The 27,406-nt window shown below is 37.3% G+C and overlaps 1 protein-coding gene across 2 annotated transcripts in view; it reads left to right on the top strand.

Moving 5' to 3' along the window:
• LOC148818170 (interferon-induced protein 44-like) overlaps positions 1–27,406 on the top strand; it is a 49,663-nt gene that overhangs the window by 14,877 nt on the left and 7,380 nt on the right. Inside the window, exons 4-6 of one of the 2 annotated variants that reach the window (XM_088937785.1) lie at positions 8,819–9,014; positions 16,242–16,400; positions 23,703–23,874. In XM_088937785.1, coding sequence (XP_088793911.1) covers positions 8,819–9,014; positions 16,242–16,400; positions 23,703–23,874 — 527 coding nt within the window. The remainder of the gene's footprint in view (positions 1–8,818; positions 9,015–16,241; positions 16,401–23,702; positions 23,875–27,406) is intronic. The other variant, XM_088937787.1, reaches the window with a different exon arrangement.

Below are 27,406 nucleotides of genomic sequence, written 5' to 3'. Positions count from 1 at the left end.
ATCAAAGTCTTACATGTGGTTATTTCGGAAACGTTTTTACGTGCTCCTTCAGACCATATTACATTTACATACTTTGTGAGAAAAGTGATAGTTTTAACCTTCTCTGTGAATACGCTCATTATCAGAGTAAACAAAAGCATACTTTTAGAATTTGATTAACAGGGAATATAATATGGAATTGTAACACTAAAGAAATTAATAACGATATAATTATATTCATGTACTATAGCACAAACAGTAGTATAAGACTTTCTATTGATATATGTACGGCTGTTTCAATGCTTGTTAGTCAATGCAAATAAACATTTCTTTGAAAAACTAAAATAGCAAATGTTATGGACACTGTATTGACATTTTTTATATTTCTACATATCACAACATGTTCGTACTGTATGTACTCAGTGGTACCGCAGGGTGTAGGGTGCAAACCAGAAAGCCCTACATTAATGTAGCGCTTTTGCTCTGAGCTGCGGCCGAAGAGCGCTGGGGTACACGGTGATGGCTGGTCTTGGTACTTTAAAGAAAAAATACACACCAGTATTCCATTTCTCCCTAAACATTTTAAGCATCGAAGTCTTTAACTAAAGAGATACCGGAGTCAACAAGCATACTTTTAGAATTTGATTAAAAGGGAATATAATATGGAATCGCGTATCTAACGAAATTAATAACGATATAATTATATTCATGTACCGCAACACAAGAATAGTACACGCTGTACATTGTCTGTCGATAATGTTTCTGTAGTTCTTTTTCAGCCCTCTACATGTGACTGTGCCGGTGGTGCTGTGGGTTAGGTTCCTGATTCCCATGTCACACGGTCTGTGATTGAATCCCATGGAACTATGACTTTATTTTTTAACAAACATTTCTTTGAAAAAACGTTTCCCTTGGTCAGAGATTAAATAAAACCTCACTCGCACCAAACAAATTTATATTTCTAAATATCACAACATGATCGGATTTAAGTCTTTTTAATAACAATGAATAGTCACCTATGCGTTACAAAATAAACATTTATATTGTTTTGAATCGCGTTTTGATTTAAATCGTAAACGCGTGTTTAAATATATGTGTTTAAAGGCGATATATAAAAGCGCTGATTCTTATGGAATGTGTTCTGCTGGGGATTCAAAAAATTTATTTTTTTTAATCGCGTATCTAAGGAAAATTGCAGTATAACTTTGTTCATGCACATCATTATACAGTATCTCATTTTGTATTTCTATAAAAAAATCGTTTGCCCAGCCACTATTGTTGTTATTGTTTTTATCCTGTAAAGCGCTTTGAGGAGCACAGCTTTCTCACCACTTAGATTACTTTTTGAAACCATCCTTACACAAAGCAGAAACTGATTGTATTTTCCGATGACATACTGTACAAGTGCAAAGATTACAGATTTTAATCGTCTTTTTTCTGAACCAGGGAAAATCTGATTATGTTTCTCTATAACAATAATAAAAAACTTTATTTTACATATCACCTTTAAAAGTGGCATCTCAAAACAATACAGTAGATGTAAACCACAGATTACAAGGTAAATACCCTTAATCGTTTATTAAATTTAATCGTCTTTTTTCTGAACTGGTTTCACAGCGAAAGACACCTCCCCCCCCTCAAAAACCCAGTAAGTACAGTGCTAGTTAAGAAAGGCTAGGCTCCTCAATGAAATCGCTTTAACATGCTAATACGTTGGTGTTGGCGTGGCAAGCTTCTAATTTCAACCCGACCACGGCGAAAGGAACCCTTCTTTCATTTGAAGACAATGAACATATTTTAGCCCTGAATGAATTAATAGCAAACATGGTTTACATAAAAGACATTTTTCCAAGAAAGTTTAGCCTTTGTCACTAATGAAACCACTAAATAAAGACATAAATATAAAAATCTTAAGATTTTTAAAATACATGACTTTGCTAAAATTTATTTGAAAATAAAAACGATTACAAACGCCAGGGGAGAGAGAGAACAGGAGAGGGATGTTGGTTTTGCATAAGGGGCGGGGCTATGGAAATGAGGTCTGTTTGGGAATGTGGAGTTACATGTTCTGGCTGTTTGTGAATTATCGTTGTTGAGTATGGAGTGTTGAGGTATTGATTTTGTTTAATGCTTTATGTTGAAAATTGAGGTGGATTTTGTTTATGACAAAGAGGATAAACTGGGATGGGAGGAGGGTTTGGTTTTGCATAAGGGGCGGGATTATGATAATTGGAGGAATTTGCGAGAGTATAATGGTTTGATATATTTGATTTTGTATTGTGGTTGTTATCTATGTTTTTGGTTGGTATTATGTTTATATGGTTGTTTTTGTTGGTTGGTTGTTATTATGGTTATTAATAATACGATCTATAGTTGAAATCTGAGCCTAAATAAAAAGAAAAAGCAAGTGATTAGGTTTATGAGCAATCTAATTACTTATTCGTTTAAAACGCTATATAAAATAAAGTTTATTATTAATTTGCTGGACAGAGTGGTGAAAATTATTATGCATAAGACAAAGATAACGATCCTGATCAGTTTAGAAATCTGTTTTTTACTTCTTAAACTTTTAAAATACACGTTTCGAATAGAAAGAAATCCTCTTCCTGGTACAGTCGCGTGAAGAGAGAGGCGAAACAGCCCTACACAGCCCTGTCGCAGTACACGAATATAATCATATCGTTATTAAATTCTTTAGATACGCGATTCCATATTATATTAGCAGAAAAGCTTAAAACTACCACTTTTTCACACACTATTTCACGTTAGTTAAATACTTCGATGCTTAAAATGTTTAGGGAGAAATGGAATACCGGTGTGTATTTTTCCTTTAAAGTACCGATTCCTGGAATCTGACTGGCTGACACCCTTCTGAAGTGGTTCCATAAGATCTGGTATACGGAAAAGAAAGCGTTGATAAAATAAGCCTGGATTCCCATGTATCTCAGAGAGCGAGTGATCAGAAAAAGGAACAGCTGTTACACCCAGGTTTTACGCTCTCGCTCTGCTGAATGAATGAAAGCATTTTATTTTATTATGATCAGATTTTCCCTGGTTCAGAAAAAAGACGATTAAAATCTGTAATCTTTCCACTTGTATGTCATCGGACATTAACGAGTACAACCCCCTCTCTGCGGGAGTGCTGGCTGTGACGAATTAAACCGGTTTCACGGGTATTTTCAAAGTAGGAAGTACAGTGTTAACTAGTAGCTAGGCTCCTCAATGAAATCGCTTTAACATGCTAATGCATTGGTGTAACAGTCCGGGCGTGGCAAGCTTCCAATGTCAACTCGACTTGGAAGACAATGAATGTATTTTAGCCCTAAATGAATTAATAGCAAACATGGTTTACATAAAAGACATTTTTCCAAGAAAGTTTATAACAATACGATCTATAGTTGAAATCTGAGCCTAAATATAAAGGAAAAGCATTTTCAGAGAGCAATCACGCTGTGTTTATGTAGAAAAAGCGATTAGGTTTATGAGCAATCTAATTACCTATTCGCTTAAAACGCTATATAAAATAAAGTTTATTTAAAGATGAATGATAAGTGTCGCAGTTTAAATAATTTTCGTAGTAGGGCTTGGACAGATTCCAAGTGCATTTTTGCAATTTACGTTGCATTGTCCAATGTGCTGCTGTAATACAGTTTAGAATACCGTAAAAGTCTAGAAAAAGAAAAAAAATTATAAAAAGTCAAAAACCGCACTCAAAATGCAATTTAGAGCTTTCTGGCAAGGGGAGACACCCAAATTAATAATGTAACATGCCACTGTTTGTGCATGAACAAAGTTATACTGCAATTTTCCTTAGATACGCGATTAAAAAAAATAAATTTTTTGAATCCCCGGCGGAACACATTCCATAAGAATCAGCGCTTTTATACAGTATATCGCCTTTAAACACATATATTTAAACACGCGTTTACGATTTAAATCAAAACGCGATTCAAATCAATATAAATGTTTATTTTGTAACGCATAGGTGACTATTCATTGTTATTAAAAAGACTTAAATTCGATCATGTTGTGATATTTAGAAATATAAATTTGTTTGGTGCGAGTGAGGTTTTATTTAATCTCTGACCAAGGGAAACGTTTCATGTTTGTTAAAAAATAGTCATAGTTCCATGGGATTTGATCACAGACCGTGTGACATGGGAGTCAGAAACCTAACCCACAGCGCCACCGGCACAGTCACATGCAGTGTGCTGAAAAAGCACTACAGAAACATTATCGACAGACAATGTACAGATTTGATAAAGCTATAAAATAATGTAATTAGGTACAGAACAAGTTTACAGCACAGTACAATAATAAATGCTGACTATGACTTTAGAAGAATAAATTACCTTACATTCAATTTAAACACAAGCTGTCTTTAGCCCTTTAAGCTGGTTCATACAGAAATGTAGAGAACCAGGCTCAGAACACACAGCTTCATTAGCGAATACATATGTAGGACAACTAGAGAAGACATTTTACAGAGGATGGATTTTTAGAAACATCCCATCAGTGACATCACTGAAGTCAGCTCCTACTGTAGGTAACTGTCGTGTGGATAGTTTCACAAGAATCAGACAAAGGTTTAAGCATCGCTTGTTCTAGATAAAACTGCAAAACAAAACAATAACCCATAATGTACTTCTTTGCGGCTCTGTTTGCCCAAATCATATATTCACAACGTGAAATTAGAAAATAATATTACGTAACCAAAATCCACAATATGGAAACAGAACCTGTGTAATTGTTGACAGATGATGTTCTCGTAACATTTTTACAAGACGAACTACAACATTTAAAAAATGACTTGTATGTACTTGATATCTCTAATCAATCCACGGCGATATAGTTAAAGCAGTCCCCGCACAAAACGAAACTAAAACGCCCTGGGCATACCGTTTCGCGCTTCTTATCAGTTGCTCAAAAGTAATTTGACCGTATGAAATGCATAATATAAACCTAGAAACATATACAGTACGTGAGCAGTATTTACGTAGTATCGGTGTCAAGACATACCTCTCAAATACTGTAAATCAAGTTAAAAATATCTCAAGACCGATTCTGGTCATAATGAAACCATGTTTCGTGTATGTTTTCTTTAAAGTACCGAGACCAGCCATATACTGTATGTTTATGTTCCAAAATTAATATCGTTTATGGCCTTCACACGCGTTGCAGTATGCTCCTATTCTTTTTATGCTCAGGCACTAAGATTTCCCTTCAGTGGTAAAATTCCATATAAATATTCAATACTTAAACGGGCACAGTTAAGACATTAAATATACATATACATACTGTATACAGTACAGTTTGCATACGGTAATATGTTTATGTTCCTAAATCAATCTCTTTTATGAGCATGTGAAAAAGCCTGAAGCCTGAAGAGCACAGTGAATATTCCCAGGGGGCAAGCTTGTCTGGGATGTCACCTCAAGATAAAAGGGGATTAAGAAAGATTATGTCTGTGCCTAAAACTTTCCAAGTATGTCTAAAGCCTGAAAAATGGAGAAAAATAGCACCTCTAAAAGGTACATCTAAACTAAGACGACTATGGACCCAGATCTTATATAGTGAGTTCAGGAAGATAAATCCTTGCTGCCCAATAGCCTTCAAATACCAATACATCAGGAAAGAGAACAGAAAAAAAACTTTCTGGTGATAGAAGCAGTCTGTATCTTCAGTGCCTGTAATGCAAAATACATAATGACAACAAGACACAAACCAATGGGCAATAATGACAACACAAGTGATGTTGTACGAGTAGGGCAAATACAGCACAGTGAAAGGGAAACAAAATTTCGACAAGCAGTAAACGCCTTCACTATGATACGGTGATTGAATTACATATGACACAACCATTAATGAAAGAATGCGATTTCGACACTGTCCATTTTCCAGTATATGTACAGATTTAGCAGTTAGACACATTTGTTGCCTATCTTTACACAGAACAGAGAAAGCGAATTCTCTCTCTCTCTCTCTCTCTCTCTGGCGCTCTGTTGCTCACTCTCTCTGGCTCTCAATTCAGTTCAATTCAATTCAAGGTGCTTTATTAGCATGACCGATGGGTACAATCATTGTTGCCAAAGCAAATAAAATAATGAAATTCACATGAAACAAAACAAAAAATAAAAGTAATATAAAATCTACAGACATATTATAGACATTTACAACAAAGACATATTATAAAATATTTACATATAATGTAGACAGAAGGAGCATTATTTGGAGACAGGCTCACTGTTCCTCAGGCTGTGACAGGAGATCACATACTGGGCTGCCAGTTCAACTGAGTTCCCTCCTCCCTCTCCCAGTAGGATTGGGACCCATTGTGATTCTGGCAGGTGTGGGAACTCTGGGATTAGATTTCTGAATTTAGGGAAGAATGTTTCTCTAATCCCAGAGTATCTGTCACAGTGCTGTAGGAAGTGCACCTCTGTCTCTATTTCTCCCTGCTGTCAGTGGGAGCACAGCCTGTCCTCTCTGGGAAGCCAGGTCTGCCTGTGTCGCCCAGTTTCTATGGCCAGGCTGTGGTCACTGAGCCTGTACTTTGTCAGGGTCTGTTTCTTTTTGCTGTTTCTTATCTTGGTCAAATATTCGGCTAGTGTGTATTGTCTGTTTAGGGTTCTGTAGCATTCCAGTTTATGTTGTGTTTGTGTGTGTGTGTCCCAGTGTGTGAGATATTGCTGTTTGATCTGTGCTGTGATGTGCTTGGGTCTGAGTTGTGGTGCTTTAGCAGTGCTGTCCTGAGACTGGCTGGTGTCGGTGTGGCTTGTGTCAGTGAGCCTCAGGACCAGCTGGCTTAGGGGGCTCTGTTTTGGGCTCAGCTCTTGGCTCAGCAGGGCTTTGTGGTGGTAGGAATTTTGGTCGCTGTTTTTTAGGTGTAGCCAATATTTTAATACTCTTTTATGTATGTTTATCAATAGTGGGTACTGGCCTAATTCGGTTAGGTGTTTTTCTCTACACACGGAGAATGTTTCTACAGATCTCCATTTGCAGAGTTTCTGTGGGGTGTTTGTCCCATTGAGTGTAATCCTAGTCTGTGAGGGGACCCCACACTCCACTGCCGTATAGGGCAATGGTTGGATTACACTTTCAAATATTTGGAGCCAGATTCTTGTTGGTGGGTTGATGTTGAAGAGCCTCCATCTTATTGTGTAGAATGCCCTGAGTGCCTTCTCCCTCAGTACCTTCACTGCCAGGTCAAAACTCTGCCAGGTCAGATGAGCTGATGGTGAGACCGAGATCTGTGTAGCTGGATGAGTGCTCCAATGTGTTGTTGTTAAGTGTGAATTTGTACCTCTCTCTCTCTCTGGCGCTCGCCCGCTCTCTCTCTGGCATTTGCGCTCTCTCTCTGGCACATGGGAGTGCTGGCTGGCTGGTTGTGCCGAAAAGAAATAAAGCGCCGTTTTTCACTCCACAAAGTCTGAGTCTCAGTGTCCGTCCTCGCCGAATTTGATGTATTATTAATAATATCTTCCGTGTCACATTAACATTAGAATGTTCCTTTTTTACAAGTTTAAAAGGAGGTGATACATAAGTGTCCCCTCTTTAACTCTTCAGTTTACAGAGAAATTTCACCACAGCCTCACAACATTGTCCGATGTACCACACGTGAATCCCATTAAGTGTTTCATTGTCTATTGCAACAGCATCAGCAGCATAATGTAGTTTAAAAACAAACATGTTAAAATGTTTCCAAAATAACCACAAGATAATGAGTTAAAGAATTTGATGCAGATGTGTACAAAGAAAGTGTTATACCCTACCGTTCCCATAGATTAATATATTGTTAAAGATACTCAGAAACCTGTTGGCACATAAGTATTGTTAATATTACTTTGACTGAGGTATGATTTTCATGTGATTTGCACGTGTGGCATGTCGGGAATGTCGTCTTTGTTCATCTTCTAAAACTACAGTACACACAATAAGGATAAATTATTTTTTAAATAAAACAAGCCATTTGATTGCTACTGCAGTAAATTTTGCATTACATATTTTGCATAATCGTAATTTAAAATTAGATTGTTTCCCAATTACTCGTTGATGAAATTTACATTAAGACAAAATATAGATTATTTCAATGTGAATGTAAACCTGAAAGAAGCACATCATGTTCACAACAAGCTACCATATAATAAGACGCTGGCTTTTATATATCCAGCTGAGTAATTTTGTTTTTTTCAATAGCCCTACTTTCTTTTTAAAATTAATTTAATATTTAACATACTGCAACACACAGTTTAAAATTAATACAAGTCTAAACAGTATACAACCTAAAAGTTTATTTCAAGGAGCTAAGCATTGACTGGGATTTGAAACCAGGCATTTTCCGGCAACAGCCCAAATGCTTCCACATGCCACATTACGCATTCACTGCATGACCTGGCAGTTTTACGAAGTAGTTCAGTCCCAGAGCAGAATATTTAAAAAATGTGCAGTGTAATATGGTGTTGTAAGGTGTGTGCACTGCAATCTGCTGCATTATCTGGTGCATATTTGTAATGGCTGGATCTGTATATTAACAAAGATGTTCTGAGTTGAATAGCAAAAATTAGAAAAAAAAGAGAAAGACTGGTTGAATTTTGTATAGAAACATAATTTTTGGACTGAAAAATGATGGTATAAGTTGAGTTGAGTGGCCTCTACTTATAATATTGTGGTAAAGTATAAATACAAAATTTAAATATTTACTTTTACTTTGTATTTCAGTCAGTCATGCTGTTTTTTACAATAAATATCTACCCAAAGAACAGTGTAGAAACACAGTCATACACCCATCTATGAAGTTTAATTTTCCTTTGTTATGTGATGTGTTCTTTCTTGTTTGCAGTGAGAAAGACAGACTGATGAAAGAAATAAGATCCTTAACACCAAAATACAAAGAAGTAAAAGAAATAAGAATCATGATGGTCGGACAGATCAGCGCTGGAAAGTCAAGTTACATCAATACTGTTGATTCTGTGTTTCAAGGTCATTTGACAAACCGGGCTTTGACTGGTAAAGATAGGCACACATTTACCAAGGAGGTTAGTAGCTACAGTATCTAGAGGGTGAACTTGTTTTACTGGAGATGAATGAATTAATATATTCTAATACTTTATAAATAATTTGCAATGTTGACAAACATAACTTAGTTATGATAATATATTACAAGCCATATGGTGACTTGGCACTAGCTGTTAATGTCATGGATTGCAAGCCTTAAATGCAGGAACTATTTTTGCTATGTAATAATAATAATTCCTTACACTTATATAGCGCAGGTATTTACAGGTAATGTAAAGCGTTTTAAGTGGAGTGCAGCCCCACCTGGATGATGCAACAGCAGCCATAGTGAGCCAGAACGCTCACCACACATCAGCTATCAGTGGGGAGGAGAGCAGAGTAATGAAGCCAATTCATTTACACTATACGGTAAACAGGTGGGTCCAGAACCACCAGTGCACTTAATAAAGCCAATTCTTATTATTAGGGGATTATTAGGATGACATAATTGGTAAGGGCCATAATTGGTAAGGGGAATTTGGCCAGGACACCTGGGTTATACCCCTACTCTTTTCAAGAAACGCCCTGGGATAGTGTCCCCATCACTATACTGGGGCATTAGGACCCACATGGACCACAGAGTGAGGGCCCCCTGCTGGCCGCACTAACACCTCTTCCAGCAACAACCTTAGTTTTTCCCAGGAGGTCTCCTAACCAGGTACTGACCAGGCTCACACCTGCTTAGCTTCAGTGGGTTGCCAGTTGTGAGTTGCAGAGTGATAAGGCTGCTGGCAGATTTAGATTTAGCAAGGCTTAAGTAACAGGTACTTTAGTAACAGGTACTTTTATCTTTCAGAACCACCAGTGCACTTAAAGACAGTTATCCTATATAATATCCCTATTTACAGCATTTCAGTCTTCCCTTATCATAAAAGTATTCTCATAGCACAGAAATTTCTATGACTGCCCACTCAACATACTGTACAGAACAGATGATGACCAGTACAAGAACCCCATTGACCCCAGTTACCAGAAGCAAATGTCCACAGAGAACAGCACAGTATTTCTATTCTCCAAAACCAGCTCTGGTTGGTGGCCTGGTGCCTCCTTACACTGCAGCAAAGAAAAAGGTTTATTTTCAGGCATCCTCCAAGGCATCTTACACAATATGTCTCTATGCTCCTTTCCCTTCCCTCTGTCTCTGAGTCCAAATTTGTTTTCAAGGAGGGAGAAAAATAATGCTGGAGCTTTCCTCTTTTGCTCTCAGTACCTGGTGTCCAAGTTCTCTCTTGTGTCCAACAGCTGCAATCTTTTCTAGTTTCTGTCTGCCTTTTCAAAATCCCACCCGTTCTCCTGAATTTAGGTTTTTGAAGCCTCCTGGACAAGGGCTCAAGATTCGTTCTCGAGGGTGGAAGACTTATTTTGTTTTGGATGTGGGCAGAGCTAACTGCTCAGAGCTTATTGAGGAGCTGGCTGCATGCCCGTTGTATGCATTGTGTGTTTGCACCCTGTTCTAGAGATCCTCTCACCTTCACAGGCACAGACAAGCCTGTCTTGCAGCCACATACAGATGCAGCCATTCAAAATAAGCAGGGTATGCTGCGGTATAACACGGTGGGCGTGTCGCAGTATACCGCATCATACCGTATGCAAATTAGATTATGTTAATAGTATCCGGAATCACCTTGTAAAACCACCAGGTGGAGCTAATAAAGGTTAACCTCTCCTGTACAGCATTTGAGCTGTCACCAGAAAAAGTCGGTTTCGAATCCTGATCACTGCTGAGGGACAATCTTTATTCAATTAAGAATTTAAGTTGTATACTCTTTAGACTTTTAAATTTAAACAGCGTATTACAGCATGTTAATCATTAAACATTAAAAAGGCTGTATATTTTATAAAAGCAAGATTGTTCTGTTGGACAAAAGTACACAACCTACCACCTTTATCATAAATATTTTAATTATGCAGAAATATTTTATGCATCAAAGTCTTTACCGAAGATATTACTAATAGTATTAATAATGAATGACCTTGGACAAGCTGTAAGCTCAAAGTATTACCCTGGTCCACATTCTTTGTAACCGTCTTTATAAACGAAAAGAGTTTATTTTTTCATTAACAAAAAGTAACACCACAGCATTTAGTTGATCCGATCACGCATTCGTTTCCAATCATACAAAGTAATTCTTGGGAATCTCAGATTCACCATGCCTTTCACATGCTCATAAACGATATTAATTTAGGAACATAAACATATTACTGTATGTAAACTGTACTGTATATTGCTGGTCTTGGTAGTTTAAAAAAAAAATACACACCAGTATTCCATTTCTCCCTAAACATTTTAAGCATCAAAGTCTTACATGTTGTTATTTGGGAAACGTTTTTACGTGCTCCTTCTGACCATATTAGGATTATATACTTTGTGAAAAGTGATAGTCTTTTAACCTTTTCTGTGGATTCGCTTGTTATCTAACAAATGCATACTTTTAGAATTTGATTAACAGGGAATATAATATGGAATTGCGTATCTAAACAAATAAAGAACAATATAATTATATTCATGTACTGTCTGGCGGAATAAACTGAAGAGGTTAGTTAATGCGACACAGAATTATTAAGAATTATCACCTCTTTTTACACTTGAGAACATTCCACTCAGTGGGCGGTGCATTGTTATCTCAATCACCTGCTAATTCCTTTTACACCACTGGACGACAGGAGAATGTGACTGTACTGTATCTGTACAGAATATGTGTTTCAATCAATACAGTAATTGATTAAAATCGCAATCGCGTGTTTAATTAAATGCCTTTTTTGATTCACAATCTGAAAATGAAAACCGCGGTAAAGTCACCTTGAATTAAAAAAAAACGATTTTGGCACGCCTGTAGCATTTTCACGAAACCTCCTAGAGTTGTGAGAACACTTGCTTTGTGTATAAAGTACATTGTGAATGTTTTCACAGCCTTCACTTTGTCGTTTTTATGCCATTTTTTTGACCACGCACGAATATTCCTATGTCCGTATCTTCTCAAGGGAATCAGTGCGAATTTTAATACTAATTAAATGACAGCGGGCACTTTCCACCCCCTCTACATTCTCAGAGTAGAACAGACTAACCTTCTAATGAAAGACGGTCCACTCCCCCCCCCCACGGACAGGAAAAGTGTCCACAGGCACTTAAACTTAATATGGTCAGTAACAGTAAACAGTAGCATGGTCAGAAGGAGCACGTACAAACGTTTCCGAAATAACCACATGTAAGACTCTGATGCTTAAAATGTTTAGGAAGAAAGTAGAATACTGGTGTGTATTTTTTCTTTAAACTACCAATACCAGCCATATACAGTCTGTAACGTAGGGATTTCTATATGTCTTTATTTAGTGGTTACATTAGTGACAAAGGCTAAACTTTTAGCTTCAGTAACACGTACGCCGTATGGCATACATGTTTGTTTTGGGTTTTGCTTGTTCACATATCTCCCCTTTTTATAAAACAACATGGTTGAAAACTGTTCCAGAGCCACTGTTGTTTCATGAGTGAAAAGTACATCATGAAATGCCTCTCCCTGTTCAATCCACTGGAAAAAAGAAAAGGAGCATAAAGCGTCTGATGGTCATAAACGATATTCATTTAGGAACAGCATCAGAGATATGTTTTTAACTGCACTGCATCAGAGAGAATACCATAGTGTGTTTTTTTTTACTCCCTGGCGGAAACTGGCTTCCATAAGAATCAGTATGGCTCAGAGATTAAATAAAACTTCACTCGCACCAAACAAATGTATATTTCTAAATATCACAACATGATCGAATTTAAGTCATTTTAATAACAATGAATAGTCACCTATGCGTTACAATATAAACATTTATATTGATTTAAATCGCGTTTAAGTCGCCTTTATTTAAAACCCATAAATAAACCTGATACTGTTTAGACTTTTAATTATTTAAAACTGTATTACAGCAGCACAATGCACAATGCAACGTAAATCGCTATCTTTGTCTTTTGTGTAATAATGTTCACCTCTCTGTCCATCAAATTAACAATAGTAATAATAATGAACTTTATTGTATATGGCGCCTTTAAAGGTGGCTCCTCAAAGCGCTTTACAGGTTAAAAACAATAACAACAATATTGTTAGGCTGGGCAAACGATTTTTTTTTTAAAGAAATACAAAATGAGATATAATGATGTGTTCCGGCTTAGACATTAACGAAGAGCATAACATGTGAGCGGCGTAGCGGTCGGCTCTGGCTTTCCCATCTACTGTATACCGATGCACTGTAAATACAACCCCCCTCTCTGCGGGAGTGCTGGCTGTGACGAATTAAACCAGTTTCACAGGTATTTTCAAAGTAGAAGGGGGCGAGATTTCCAGCGAAAGACACCTCCCCCCCTCAAAAACCCAGTAAGTACAGTACTTACTAGTTAAGAAAGCTTGGCTCCTCAATGAAATCGCTTTAACATGCTAATGCGTTGGTGTAACAGTCCAGGCGTGGCAAGCTTCTAATGTCAACCCGACTACGGCGAAAGGAACCCTTCTTTCATTGGAAGACAATGAATATATTCTAGCCCTAAATGAATTAATGGCAAACATGGTTTACATAAAAGACATTTTTCCAAGGAAGTTTAGCCTTTGTCACTAATGAAACCACTAAATAAAGACATAAATATAGAAATCTTAAGATTTTTAAAATACATGACTTTGCTAAAATTTATTTAAAAATAAAAACGATTACAAACGCCAGCGGAGACAGAGAACAGGGGAGGGATGTTGGTTTTGCATAAGGGATGGGGCTATGGAAATGAGGTCTATTTGCAAATGTGGAGTTACATGTTCTGGCTGTTTGTGAATTATCGTTGTTGAGTATGGAGTGTTGAGGTATTGATTTTGTGTAATGCTTTATGTTGAAAATTGAGGTGGAGTTTGTTTATAATAAAGAGGATAAACTGGGATGGGAGGAGGGTTTGGTTTTGCATAAGGGGCGGGTTTATGATAATTGAGGAATTTGAGAGAGTTTAATGGTTTGATATATTTGATTTTGTATTGTGGTTGTTATCTATGTTTTTGGTTGGTATTATGTTTATATGGTTGTTTTTGTTGGTTGGTCGTTATTATGGTTATTAATAATACGATCTATAGTTGAAATCTGAGCCTCAATTAAAAGAAAAAGCATTTTCAGAGAGCAATTACGCTGTGTTTATGTAGAATAAGTGATTATGTTTATGAGCAATCTAATTACTTATTCATTTAAAACGCTATATAAAATAAAGTTTATTATTAATTTGCTGGGCAAAGTGGTGAACATTATTATGCATAAGACAAAGATAACGATTTACGTTAAAAGACATTTAATTAAACAAGGGTTTGTGATTTAAATGGGAATGGGGGTGACGGGAACTCTTAATCTAAATAAAAATAAAATAAATAAAACAGGTTTCGATAGTTAATAACCACTTTTTATGCACAAAACACGGGTGATTTTTCTTCCTCCTGATCAGTTTAGAAATCTGTGTACGTTTTTAGTTTTTAGTTCTTAATTAAACTTTTAAAATACACGTTTCGAATAGAAAGAAATCCTCTTCCTGGTACAGTATGTATAGCAAACCAGCACGTCTTTTTTCTCCAATCAGAGGGGTGTCAGATGGTGTCAGCCAATCACCATTCTGAAGCCCTACCATAATCTCTGGTATGGGGAGACCCCAGAATTCTGTCCGATAGTTTATGTAGATAGATGATAGATACTTTTATTGATCCCGTGAGGGAAATAAAGTAAATCATTTTCATTTTAGGAAATTATTAAACGCTCAGTTAAAAGCAAAGGAGATTGTCTGTTATAGTGGACATAAAAACAAGAGTTCGCTGGCATTATATCCTAGAAGACACAGACCGGCGCCAGACCGGGAGAATGCCCGCAGTGTAAAAGAAAATGCCTGATGAACTAGGGATTGGACAGTTTCCAAGTGCTTGTACAATCGATGGAAATGTTCAAATAAATGTGCAAAATAAACAAAATAATCATTTATTTCTTTATCATATTGGCTAGCTAATGTCCTCTCTTTGCTAGTTAGTGGCTGTGTTTCTGCGTTGGGTAGCAACGGGTGACTGTTCTCAGGCGGAAGATGTAACCATCTTAATTTTCGTGTTAAATAATTTTTTTAAATTAAAATTCATTCTATACAGCAATCGCATATTTGGGTACCGTTTCATAAAACTTTCATGCTTAAAATGTTTAGGGAGAAATGGAAGACTGGTGTGTATTTTTTCTTTAAACTACCAAGACCAGCCATACACAGTACAGTTTACGTACATACAGTAATGTTTATGTTCCTAAATTAATATCGTTTATGACCTTCAGATGCGTTATGCTCCTCTTCTTTTTATGCTCAGCTACAAAAATTTCCCTTTAGTGGTAAAATTCCATATAAATATTCAAAACTAAGAGGATTAAAATGTGCACAGTAAAGCGATTAAATGATTAAACCTTTTCACTACCAACCAATGCACCACGAGTGCCCCTGTCGGTCATTTTGGCCAGCCAATCACTTACCACGGTGCCCTGCAGTGGCTTGTGGGTAGTTTAGCGTAACCGCGGGTTTGTACCGTGCATTTTGAATGGCTGCATCTGTATTTCTTTGAAACCGTGTAGTAACTGCCCAGCATCTGTGCCTGTTTAATCAACAGGAGAAAGCTCAGAGAACAAGGAATGAAATACAATGTAGGGTGGCGTAGTGGCCATTCAATTCAACTTACAGTCAATACAGTCCCAGACAACTGGTGATTTTTTTATGAAATCCCCATGACCATTGGCCTAATTTGTAACAAGCAGAAATGTTACCACCTTTTAGCCTGATCACTGGATTTCTGAAGTGAAACAGGAAAGGACTTGGTCAGTAGTGGGATGTGAAACCTCTTTTGTTGTGTAAATACAATAAATTACTACACATTTTGACAACATTACAAATAAACTGAATCATTTGTAAATCATTTCATGAGGTGAGAATATAAAAATCTAGAAATAAATCTAGAAATCTGTTTAATGTTTTAATAAGTTTCAATAAGGACTTAATTGGAACCAAAACAAAAAACAACAGTTCATGAGGACTATTAAAATGTCTATACGGACCTTTAGAAGTTCAATATACTGATACCTAAAAGTGATAATTAATTTTTATCTGTGGTAATGGAGATTTATTTGCACAATGGGGATAATTCTCTCAATATTTACACTTTTGCTTTTCTGTCTTTTTTGTTTAGTTTAAACCATACTATGTAGAGGACGGTGTAAAAGGAGACGAAGATGGATTTCTTCCTTTTGTCATCTATGACATCATGGGAATAGATACAATTGTGACAAGTCCTGATGACTTCGTCAGTGCGGTGAAAGGCCATATTCTTGAAAAGAATGGATACACGGTAAATTGAACTGACAATGCATCACCATTCCACCACCAAATAACTGCTCTAGGAAAATTGTCTGTTTAAACACTAGCCTCTTTAGACAGAATGCTTGGGAAAAGGAAAAGACCCCTTTCAAGGAGCAGAAATAACTAGGCAGTAGTTCAAATTGAAAAGGTGAATGACAAGAAGCAGTGAGACAGTGAGTTTCATGGTACAGATCAGTGTGTGATCTTAAATAACTTAAAAGTGACAAGAAAGTACACAGTCTAGCCCAGTTTTGATTTGTACACAAGCCCAGTTTTGATTATACATATGAAAAACAAAGCAAAAACACAAAAACAACATATGAATATTTTTGCTAATTAACATTTGAGCTTATAAAAGTAATATGTTGAGTTTCTGTATGTGCCTGTCGGTCTTTTTAAATTGTCTGGGGAAGTAAGTAGTACTCCTATTTAATAATAATGCACAGACAGTACCATCTTCAGAGAGGTATCTCAAGTGAGGCACAGTATTAAGTGTAGAGTGAAGAATGGTAAAAAGCAGGCAATTCAGGTGGAGCTCTGGATGACTACTGACACAAAGCCTCTGTCTCTGTAATACTGACAAATACTCTAATTCTACTGTATGCTTGTACAGCTGCTGTGAGTGTAGCTTGCAGTGCTTTCGGGTGTGCTACAAAAGCACAACCATCAGCCTACTGGAGTTCAAGGACATGTTCTGATTTTAGCTTAGTGGCAGTCTGGAATCTCCTGATATTGAAGAGGTTCCCATTTAAACAAAAGTTCAAAATTACCCCACTCTCTACAACCATATCTGTGTACAGGAGGAAGATACTGAAAAGGACTGGTGCAAGCACACAACCCTCAAAAGCAGTTCTTCAGTGAGGGTGTCAATGTGCCTGCCTTCGCCAGAACTTTAAAGGCAGCTGAGAGGAAAGATATGCCTCTGCTGTTACTGCAAATGGATTTGTCACCCTTCTTACAAATGCTGACAATGTTTTCATCCCTCCATTGATGTGGAATGCATCCTTGTTTCCACACCTCTACAAACATAATCTCCCTGTATAGTATTTCAGCAGCAATGAAGTCAGGTCCAGGAGTTTAGTATTTTTTGCGAAACTTGATGGCAGAGTAGACTTCAATGAAGGTGGATGGTGGGCAGGACTGGAAGACTGGAAGTCTCCTAAAACTGATAAGTCACCTACAGTAGGTTTGGCCAGTTTAAGAGTGTATGAAAATATTTGCTCTAATTTAGTACTACTTTTCTTTGACCCTTTCTTTAAATCTACTCTCCTACAGTAATAGGATAGAGAGGGCCATGGATAGTCTTCAAAGTGTCATAGACGTTAGCATGTCGTATTAACTCCTGCAGTTCCTGTGCCTTGCGTAATGTATCTACCTCTCATTTAGAAATTGCTGCAGAACATTCTGTACATTCCTCTTCCATTCTTCCTTCTGTTTGCTGAGAATCTCAGAAGTGGGGTTGTAGTCCTTGTGCATGGTACTGTTATTAGGTTGTAGATTTCTTTTAGTTCTTATCAAACTAGTCTTAATGTTTCTTTCTACTATAGCCAATGGATTAGGCTGCTTTCTCATGGAGCAATATAAAGAAGTCCATTTGTCCTCAATAAAGCCCTCTGTACTAAGTTGACTTCAAGGTTTTCTAGAATGCTGCCAGCTGGTTCATGCCTCCACTTCTTGGAGGGAGGCAAAGTGCAGTTTTGTTTTGGAAGACTGCTTTTGGTCGGCCACGCCTTCATTCTGGGCTTAGCAATGATCATCCTGTGGTCCATCTGTCACTCTGCTCATCTCATGGCTTCTGTGAAAAGAACATGTTTAATATCAGAGAGCCTAACAATGACGTAATCTACAAGGTACAAGTGCTTTGACCATGGATGCATCCATTTGTATTTATTTTTCATCAGAAATATTGTTTGTGATAGTGAGACTATGCTGAGACTTAGCAGCTTCAATCCACTTTTCACTTGCATATCCAATGTAAGATTGTATGCACATAATATTTTATTGGTGGCAGTTTTTTTATTGCAAAGTAGATACCATGCCGATGTTCTCCTCCTGAGGGTTAATCCTTCCAGAAAAAGGTGTAGCCTTCTCTGTTCTTCCTGAGAGACACTTCACCCAGAAGTCTGGTCTCACTTTGAGCACTGATATCAATATTATAATGTTTTAACTGTGCCACAATGAGTGCAGTTCTGTGTTTGGGCCTATCTGTGCCATAACTGCTGTCCAGAAGAGTCCTTATGATCCATATTGCTAGTCAGAATGAGACAATTCTGCTTTGAAGTTTTTGACCACTAGGCTGAACGTCCCAAAAGGTGAGGCAGCTTAACTTAGAAATTGTGAGTGGACAATGTTTGAGTCACCTTTTCCAGGGCAGGGTGGTCCCTAAATAAAGCTGTCAGACACCAGGGTCTGCTGGGAGCAGCTGTCACTGTCACGATCGTAAACCCGTCCTCTTAAGGACTTTCCAGCCCTTCCTTGATCAGTACTCATTCCCTGCACCTGCCTCCGGTTCTTGCCCCCCGTCCTATAAAAGCCGGGCGCTCACTCTGTTCCAGGCTCTGCATCGGTTCCCATACCAGGTAAGTCCGGGACCTGGAAGTGCCTGGTCCCATCAAGGTTTTAAAGTTCCTGTTCCTGCCGGTTTCTACCCGGTTCTAGTTTTAATTCTATTTGTCTTGGATGGACCGCCTGGTTCTGGATTTTGCCTTCTCTCGGATTCCCGTTGTTGATTCAAAAAATTTATTTTTTTTAATCGCGTACCTAAGGAAAATAGCAGTATAACTTTGTTCATGCACAAACAGTGGCATGTTACATTATTAATTTGGGTGTCTCCTCTTGCCAGAAAGCTCTAAATTGCATTTGGAGTGCGGTTTTTGACTTTTTCTAAATTGCAACCCAAAAATAAAGCTGATACAGTTTAGACTTATTTTAAACTGTATTACAGCAGCACAATGGACAATGCAACGTAAATTGCAAAAATGCACTTGGAATCTGTCCAAGCCCTACTTTGTCAGGCATTTTCTTTTACTGCAACGGACATAAAAACTCCCTTGCTTTTAACAGAGCGTTTCATAATTTCTAACAACGAAAATTATTTAAACTGCGACATCATTCATTCCATTCCATTCCATTATCAGTCTTCCATTTCTCCCTAAACATTTTAAGCATTGAAAGTTTTATGAAACGGTACCCAAATATGCAATTGCTGTATAGAATGAATTTTAATTTTAAAAAATTATTTAACACGAAAATCAAGCTGGAAATCTCGCCCCCTTCTACTTTGAAAATACCTGTGAAACCGGTTTAATTCGTCACAGCCAGCACTCCCGCAGAGAGGGGGGTTATACTCGTTAATGTCTTAGCCGGAACACATCATTATATCTCATTTTGTATTTCTATAAAAAAAATCGTTTGCCCAGCCACTATTGTTGTTATTGTTTTTATCCTGAAAAGCTCTTTGAGGAGCACAGCTTTCTCACCACTTAGATTACTTTTTGATACCATCCTTACACAAAGCAGAAACTGATTGTATTTTCCGATGACATACAAGTGGAAAGATTACAGATTTTAATCGTCTTTTTTCTGAACCAGGGAAAATCTGATCATGTTTCTCTATACCAATAATAAAAAAACTTTATTTTACATATCACCTTTAAAAGTGGCATCTCAAAACAATACAGTAGATGTAAACCACAGATTACAAAGTAAATACCCAGACAAACGCAAACGCGTTTTTAATAAAATGCTTTTATTCATTCAGCAGAGAGAGAGCGTAAAACCTGGGTGTAACAGCTGTTCCTTTTTCTGATCACTCGCTCTCTGGATAAACGTCTCGCCTGTCCTGTTCTTTGTTTTCCTAATTTGCCGATTATGCCTTCTGCGATCCACTCCTGCCCTCACGCCTAAAGAAGACTATTTTAAATTTCTTTGCGCGGTCCATTGTGCAATTAACCCTTGTATGTGCTGTCCTTAAGGTGATATCATTTAAAGGTGATATGTAAAATAATTTTTTTTTATTATTGTTATAGAGAAACATGATCAGATTTTCCCCGGTTCAGAAAAAAAGATCTAAAGTATACTAATTAAGAAAAATAAATCTAAATGGGGAGAAAGCTATGCTGAAAGTTTATTAAGATACTTAGAAGACAAAGATATCAATTTATGTTGCATTTGTCTGATTGTGATTCAAAAAACACACTTTTATTCTGAACCGGGGAAAATCTGATTATGTTTCTCTATAACAATAATAAAAAAAAATTATTTTACATATCACCTTTAAATGATATCACCTTAAGGACAGCACATACAAGGGTTAATTGCACAATGGACCGCGCAAAGAAATTTAAAATAGTCTTCTTTAGGTGTGAGGGCAGGAGTGGATCGCAGAAGGCATAATCGGCAAATTAGGAAAACAAAGAACAGGACAGGCGAGACGTTTATCCAGAGAGCGAGTGATCAGAAAAAGGAACAGCTGTTACACCCAGGTTTTATGCTCTCTCTCTGCTGAATGAATAAAAGCATTTTATTAAAAAAGCGTTTGCGTTTGTCTGGGTATTTACTTTATAATTTTTGGTTTACATCTACTGTATTGTTTTGAGATGCCACTTTTAAAGGTGATATGTAAAATAAAGTTTTTTTATTATTGGTATAGAGAAACATGATCAGATTTTCCCTGGTTCAGAAAAAAGACGATTAAAATCTGTAATCTTTCCACTTGTATGTCATCGGAAAATACAATCAGTTTCTGCTTTGTGTAAGGATGGTATCAAAAAGTAATCTAAGTGGTGAGAAAGCTGTGCTCCTCAAAGAGCTTTTCAGGATAAAAACAATAACAACAATAGTGGCTGGGCAAACGATTTTTTTTATAGAAATACAAAATGAGATATAATGATGTGTTCCGGCTAAGACATTAACGAGTACAACCCCCCTCTCTGCGGGAGTGCTGGCTGTGACGAATTAAACCGGTTTCACAGGTATTTTCAAAGTAGAAGGGGGCGAGATTTCCAGCTTGATTTTCGTGTTAAATAATTTTTTAAAATTAAAATTCATTCTATACAGCAATTGCATATTTGGGTACCGTTTCATAAAACTTTCAATGCTTAAAATGTTTAGGGAGAAATGGAAGACTGATAATGGAATGGAATGGAATGAATGATGTCGCAGTTTAAATAATTTTCGTTGTTAGAAATTATGAAACGCTCTGTTAAAAGCAAGGGAGTTTTTATGTCCGTTGCAGTAAAAGAAAATGCCTGACAAAGTAGGGCTTGGACAGATTCCAAGTGCATTTTTGCAATTTACGTTGCATTGTCCATTGTGCTGCTGTAATACAGTTTAAAATAAGTCTAAACTGTATCAGCTTTATTTTTGGGTTGCAATTTAGAAAAAGTCAAAAACCGCACTCCAAATGCAATTTAGAGCTTTCTGGCAAGAGGAGACACCCAAATTAATAATGTAACATGCCACTGTTTGTGCATGAACAAAGTTATACTGCTATTTTCCTTAGGTACGCGATTAAAAAAAATAAATGTTTTGAATCCCCGGCGGAACACATTCCATAAGAATCAGCGCTTTTATATATCGCCTTTAAAGGTGGCTTCTCAAAACGCTTTACAGGATAAAAACAACAATAAGAGCAACAACAACAATATTGTATTTCATTGCACTTTGAAAACCAAGTAATAACTTAACTATATGTGCAAACGTTTTATGATATGTCGCTGTTGTGAATGTCTGTGGAGTGTATCTTATTTGCCTGTCTGTCCTGGCTCTCTCGCTCGCCCTCCCCCCTCTCTCCCTCAAGTCAATTCAATTCAAGGTGCTTTATTAGCATGACAGATGGGTACAATCAGTGTTGGGTATTTACTTTGCTTTGAGATTCCACTTTTAAAGGTGATATATAAAATCAAGGCTTTAACTTGCTTTAACTCCGCAAGTCTGAGTTCTCGTGTCTGTCCTATCCGAACCCGAAAGTTTTACAATATGTATCTTTATAGCAGGTGGTGTACAACTTTTTAGCATAGATTACACTTTTATAAAATGTATTTAAAAAATAAAAACGATTACAATCTAATCTTTCCACGTTTGATCCCAAGATCCCAAGACAAATAAATCTAAACGGGGAGAAAGCTATGCTGAAAGTTTATTAAGATACTTAGAAGACAAAGATATCAATTTATGTTGCATTTGTCTGATTGTGAATCAAAAAACACATATATTTAAACACGCATTTACGATTTAAATCAAAACGCAATTCAAATCAATATAAATGTTTATTTTGTAACGCATAGGTGACTATTCATTGTTATTAAAATGACTTAAATTCGATCATGTTGTGATATTTAGAAATATAAATTTGTTTGGTGCGAGTGAGGTTTTATTTAATCTCTGACCAAGGGAAACGTTTCATTTTTTCAAAGAAATGTTTGTTAAAAAAAAAGTCATGGTTCCAGTGGGATTCGATCACAGACCATGTGACATGGGAGTCAGGAACCTAACCCACAGCGCCACCGGGAAGGTCACATGCAGAGTGCTGAAAAAGCACTACAGAAACAGTATCAGCAGACATTGTACAGCGTGTACTATTCTTGTGTTGCGGTACATTAATATAATTATATCGTTATTAATTTCTTTAGATACGCGATTCCATATTATATTCCCTTTTAATCAAATTCTAAAAGTATGCTTGTTGACTCCGGTATCTCGTTAGTTAAAGACTTCGATGCTTAAAATGTTTAGGGAGAAATGGAATACTGGTGTGTATTTTTTCTTTAAAGTACCAAGACCAGCCATATACTGTATGTTTATGTTCCAAAATTAATATCGTTTATGGCCTTCACACGTTTTACAGTATGCTCCTATTCTTTTTATGCTCAGCAACTAAGATTTCCCTTCAGTGGTAAAATTCCATATAAATATTCAATACTACAACGGGCACAGTAAAGACATTTACTGTAAATCTTTCTACGTCCGACCAACGGACCACGAGTGCCCCTGTCGGTCAACCAATCACGTACCGTGGTACCGCGCGTCATCGTGCGTCACAATGCGCGACGCCGTAGCCAATTACCTCCGGTACGTGTCTGTACCGCGCACTTTGAATGGCTGCATCTGTATGTTATAGTTTGTGGGAGACTGCCTTGATTGACTGCAAATGGTCAGTATACCATGGGGTAGAGTATAGGAGGTGGTTCAGGTTTTAAGAGGAGCTAAGGTATCAAGAGTAATTCAAAGAGAGCTATTAAACACTTGTAACTTTCTCATTGCATTTTCATTCTCTCTCTCTCTCCACCAGTTCAATCCCATCAAACCTCTCAGTGCTGACTCTCCAGATTACAACAAGAGTCCCACTGTGAATGATGTGGCCCACTGTCTTGTTTATGTTGTGGCAGCAGATCAACTCAGCATTATGGATAATCATGTTCTGAAGATTATAACAGACATCAGATCAAAAGTCAGTGATATTGGTAAGAAAATTCTCATGTAAGGGGCAACAACATTATATGTTTAAAAATATCTCTTTAATATTAATAAAGAGAAGTTATGTTTCAAATTGATATCACTCAGCACAGTTGTAATATAGTGGTAGGAGCACTCAGGGGCATCACAAAGTACTGTACACTTGTTATTCTGTTCTGATGTTTCAAAAATTTTATTTTATTTTGATTTGATTGAATTTGCATACCAAATGTTTCATTGTTGCACCTTTGCTAATGATTAATATGTATTTATAAATATTTGAACTTTATGCCACCGAGTACATGATAGACCCCACACAACTTGGTGAGCTTGCTCTTGACCTGTCTTTACATGGTCTTTTCTCCACTCCCTACGCTGTTTCTATTTTCTTTCATCGATTCTGCACACTAACATTTCTCTTAGTGTACTTCGCTTTCCCTGCAGTGCAGACACACCCGACATCACTCAGAACCAGACAGGCACTCTTTTAAAACACAGTCAGTGTTCTTCTAGCCACTCTCCTTGCTCTCTGGATTTCACTCGGGTTCACTGTCAGACAAGAGCAAAATTCACACCTCCCCTGTCTTCCATCCAGGCAGAGGGCCTCCCATTGAATTCCCTGCTCTCCAATCAACCGATTGTCACACATATCAGTGGCCCTTCCAGCCCACCACCCATCAGCTATTTATTCATCTTTCAGTTTTGTATGGATTCATTTATCCATACATAACTCACAAGTTCTCTCTCCCTCTTATTTTCTAATCACAATCCAATGAAAGACAGAAAAGATCACTTGCAGTTTGACAGAATACCAGGGAATCTACAGTACTCAGCACTCTCAGCTCCACTCTTAGACAGAAGTTGAACTCCTCAATGTGGTCTGTCATATGCTCTTCTCTTGGCTCCTACTGTATATTAATATATACATACACATTCCTCTGTAGCTATTGGCCACTTGGCCACCCTATATAATGCTAGTTTTTTGTATGCATTCTTTATATTTCTAATTCATGAGAACACACAGAATACACATTTACAGCAGGTTTGGGAGACTTCTCACCTGACATGCACTGCACTTGAGAAGAGTTTCTTCTTCATTCCCCTTGTTATGGAGCACAGAAGTCTCTTTAGAGAAGCCAGACAGGCCATATACTGTATATATAGGACAACCACAGCTGTAGCTCATTAAACCCTCAATTCAGTTATGGCTTCCTGGACAACCTAAGATAAGGTCAGGTCACCTTATTAGCCATATACAATTTCTTGCATTAGGAATTTGTCTTTTCACATACCCTAGCCTGCTCTACATGAGACACACAGACAGATTGTTGGGGTCAGAGCACATGGTCAGCCATTGTACAGTGCCCCCAGAGCAGCTGGGGTTAAGGGCCTTGCTCAGGGGCTCAACAGAGTAGGATTCCTCTGCCAGCTGTAGGATTTGAACTGGGAGCCTTCCAGCCATAGGTGCAGATCCTTAGCCACAGAGCCACCGCTCTGCCCTGTGAGCCCATATTGTAATAAAAACACTCAAAAGAAACAATGAACAGACACTCTTTGAAGTAATTATGAGTAATATTCAAATTCTGAAAGTATGTTTTGTGTATTTCCAATTGTCTTACTGGAATTGACGCGTCTTACTGCTCAACAGTGACTACTGCTAGAAGCTCACAGCAGCATTGAGAAGGGACAACTTCACAATTAGATTTGCATCGACTCTCTTACATACCCAATTAAAGGACACACAATGTACAGTATAGCTTTGACAGTCAGGTGTGAGAGTAGTGCCTGATCACTATTTTTCCTGGTACAGAGAATATACTGTACATGTAAACTGATCTGATAAACAACAGACAACTTAAACCTACTGGGTAAAAAACTAGGTACAGATGCAGCCATTCAAAGTGCGCGGCACAAACACGTACTGCAGGCATTTGGCTACATCATCGTGCATCGTACCGCGGTACGTGATTGGTTGACCGACAGGGGCACTCGTGGTGCGTTGGTCGGTCGTAGAAAGATTTAAATGTCTTTACTGTGTCCATTTTAGTATTGAATATTTATATGGAATTTTACCACTGAAGGGAAATTTTAGTAGCTGAGCATAAAAAGAATAGGAGCATAACGCGTGTGAAGGCCATAAACGATATTAATTTTGGAACATAAACATACAGTATTACAGTATGTAAACTGTATATGGCTGGTCTCGGTACCTACACACCAGTATTCCATTACTCCCTAAACATTTTAAGCATCGAAGTCTTTAACTAACGTGAAATAACGTGTATAAAAAGTGGTAGTTTTAAGCTTTTCTGCGAATACGCTCGATACCGGAGTAAACAAGCACACGTTTAGAATTTGATTAATAGGGAATATAATATGGAATCGCGTATCTAAAGAAATTAATAACGATATAATTATATTCATGTACTGCAACACAAACAGTAGTATACTGTACACATACTGTACAATGTCTATTGATACTGTATGTGTAGGGCTGTTTTACACCTTGGCATGTGACTGTGCGAGTGGGACGATGGTCTAAGTGCCTGACTTTTAAGTGAGAGGTTGGCTGTTCAAATCCAGCTAGCACCATGGATTTTCTTTTAACAAACATTTCTTTGAAAAAATAAAATAGCAATATTATGGGCAATTAATTGGCTTTTTATATTTCTAAATATCACAACATATTCGAATTTAAGTCATTTTTTAATAACAACGAATAGTCACCATCTTTCCCTCTGACAATGGTTCCTGCTTCTGCTTCCTGCTTCTATCGTGTGGGGTTCCCTTTAGATCTCCCTTCAGATGTGTTACAATATAAACATTTACTGTCAGACTTTCCATTGAGAGGTGCATGTCACATGACTGTCTCCGTGGCATGATTGCTTAAGAAACTGACTTATACACCAAAGATGGAGTGTTCAAACCCAGCTGTTGCCATCAGTTTTCTTTTAACAAATAAAAATTTCTTCGAAAAACAAAAAAAGCTAATATTGGCATTATATTGACATTTTTTATATTTCTAAATATCACAACATGTTCGTACTGTATGTACACAGCGGTAGGGTGCAAATTCTCGATCACGCCCTATTAATAAAGGGTATTAAGTGCATTAAGTGCAATGAAATACAATATTGTTGTTGTTGTTATTGTTGTTTTTATCCTGTAAACCACTTTGAGAAGCCACCTTTAAAGGCGCTATATAAAAGCGCTATATAAAGGCGCTGATTCTTATGGAATGTGTTCTCTTTCTTCTTTTTTTCAGCATGGAATAAACCTATTACTTGATTCTTATGGAAGCCCGGTTCCGCTAGGGATTAAAAAAAAACATGGAATCGCGTATCTAAAGAAATAACAGTATAACTATAGTCATGCACAAACAGTAGTATAAGATTTTCCATTGAGAGGTGCCTGTCACATGACTGTCTCCGTGGCATGATCGCTTAAGTAACTGACTTGTATACCAAAGGTTGAGTGTTCAAACCCAACTATCGTCATCAGTTTTCTTTTAACAAATAAAAATTTCTTCGAAAAACTAAA

The sequence above is a fragment of the Atractosteus spatula genome, chromosome 19 (genome assembly GCF_055471065.1).
Source record: "Atractosteus spatula isolate fAtrSpa1 chromosome 19, fAtrSpa1.hap1, whole genome shotgun sequence".
Classification (NCBI taxonomy): Eukaryota; Metazoa; Chordata; class Actinopteri; order Semionotiformes; family Lepisosteidae; genus Atractosteus; species Atractosteus spatula.
This window is presented reverse-complemented; position numbering and strand designations above follow the sequence as displayed.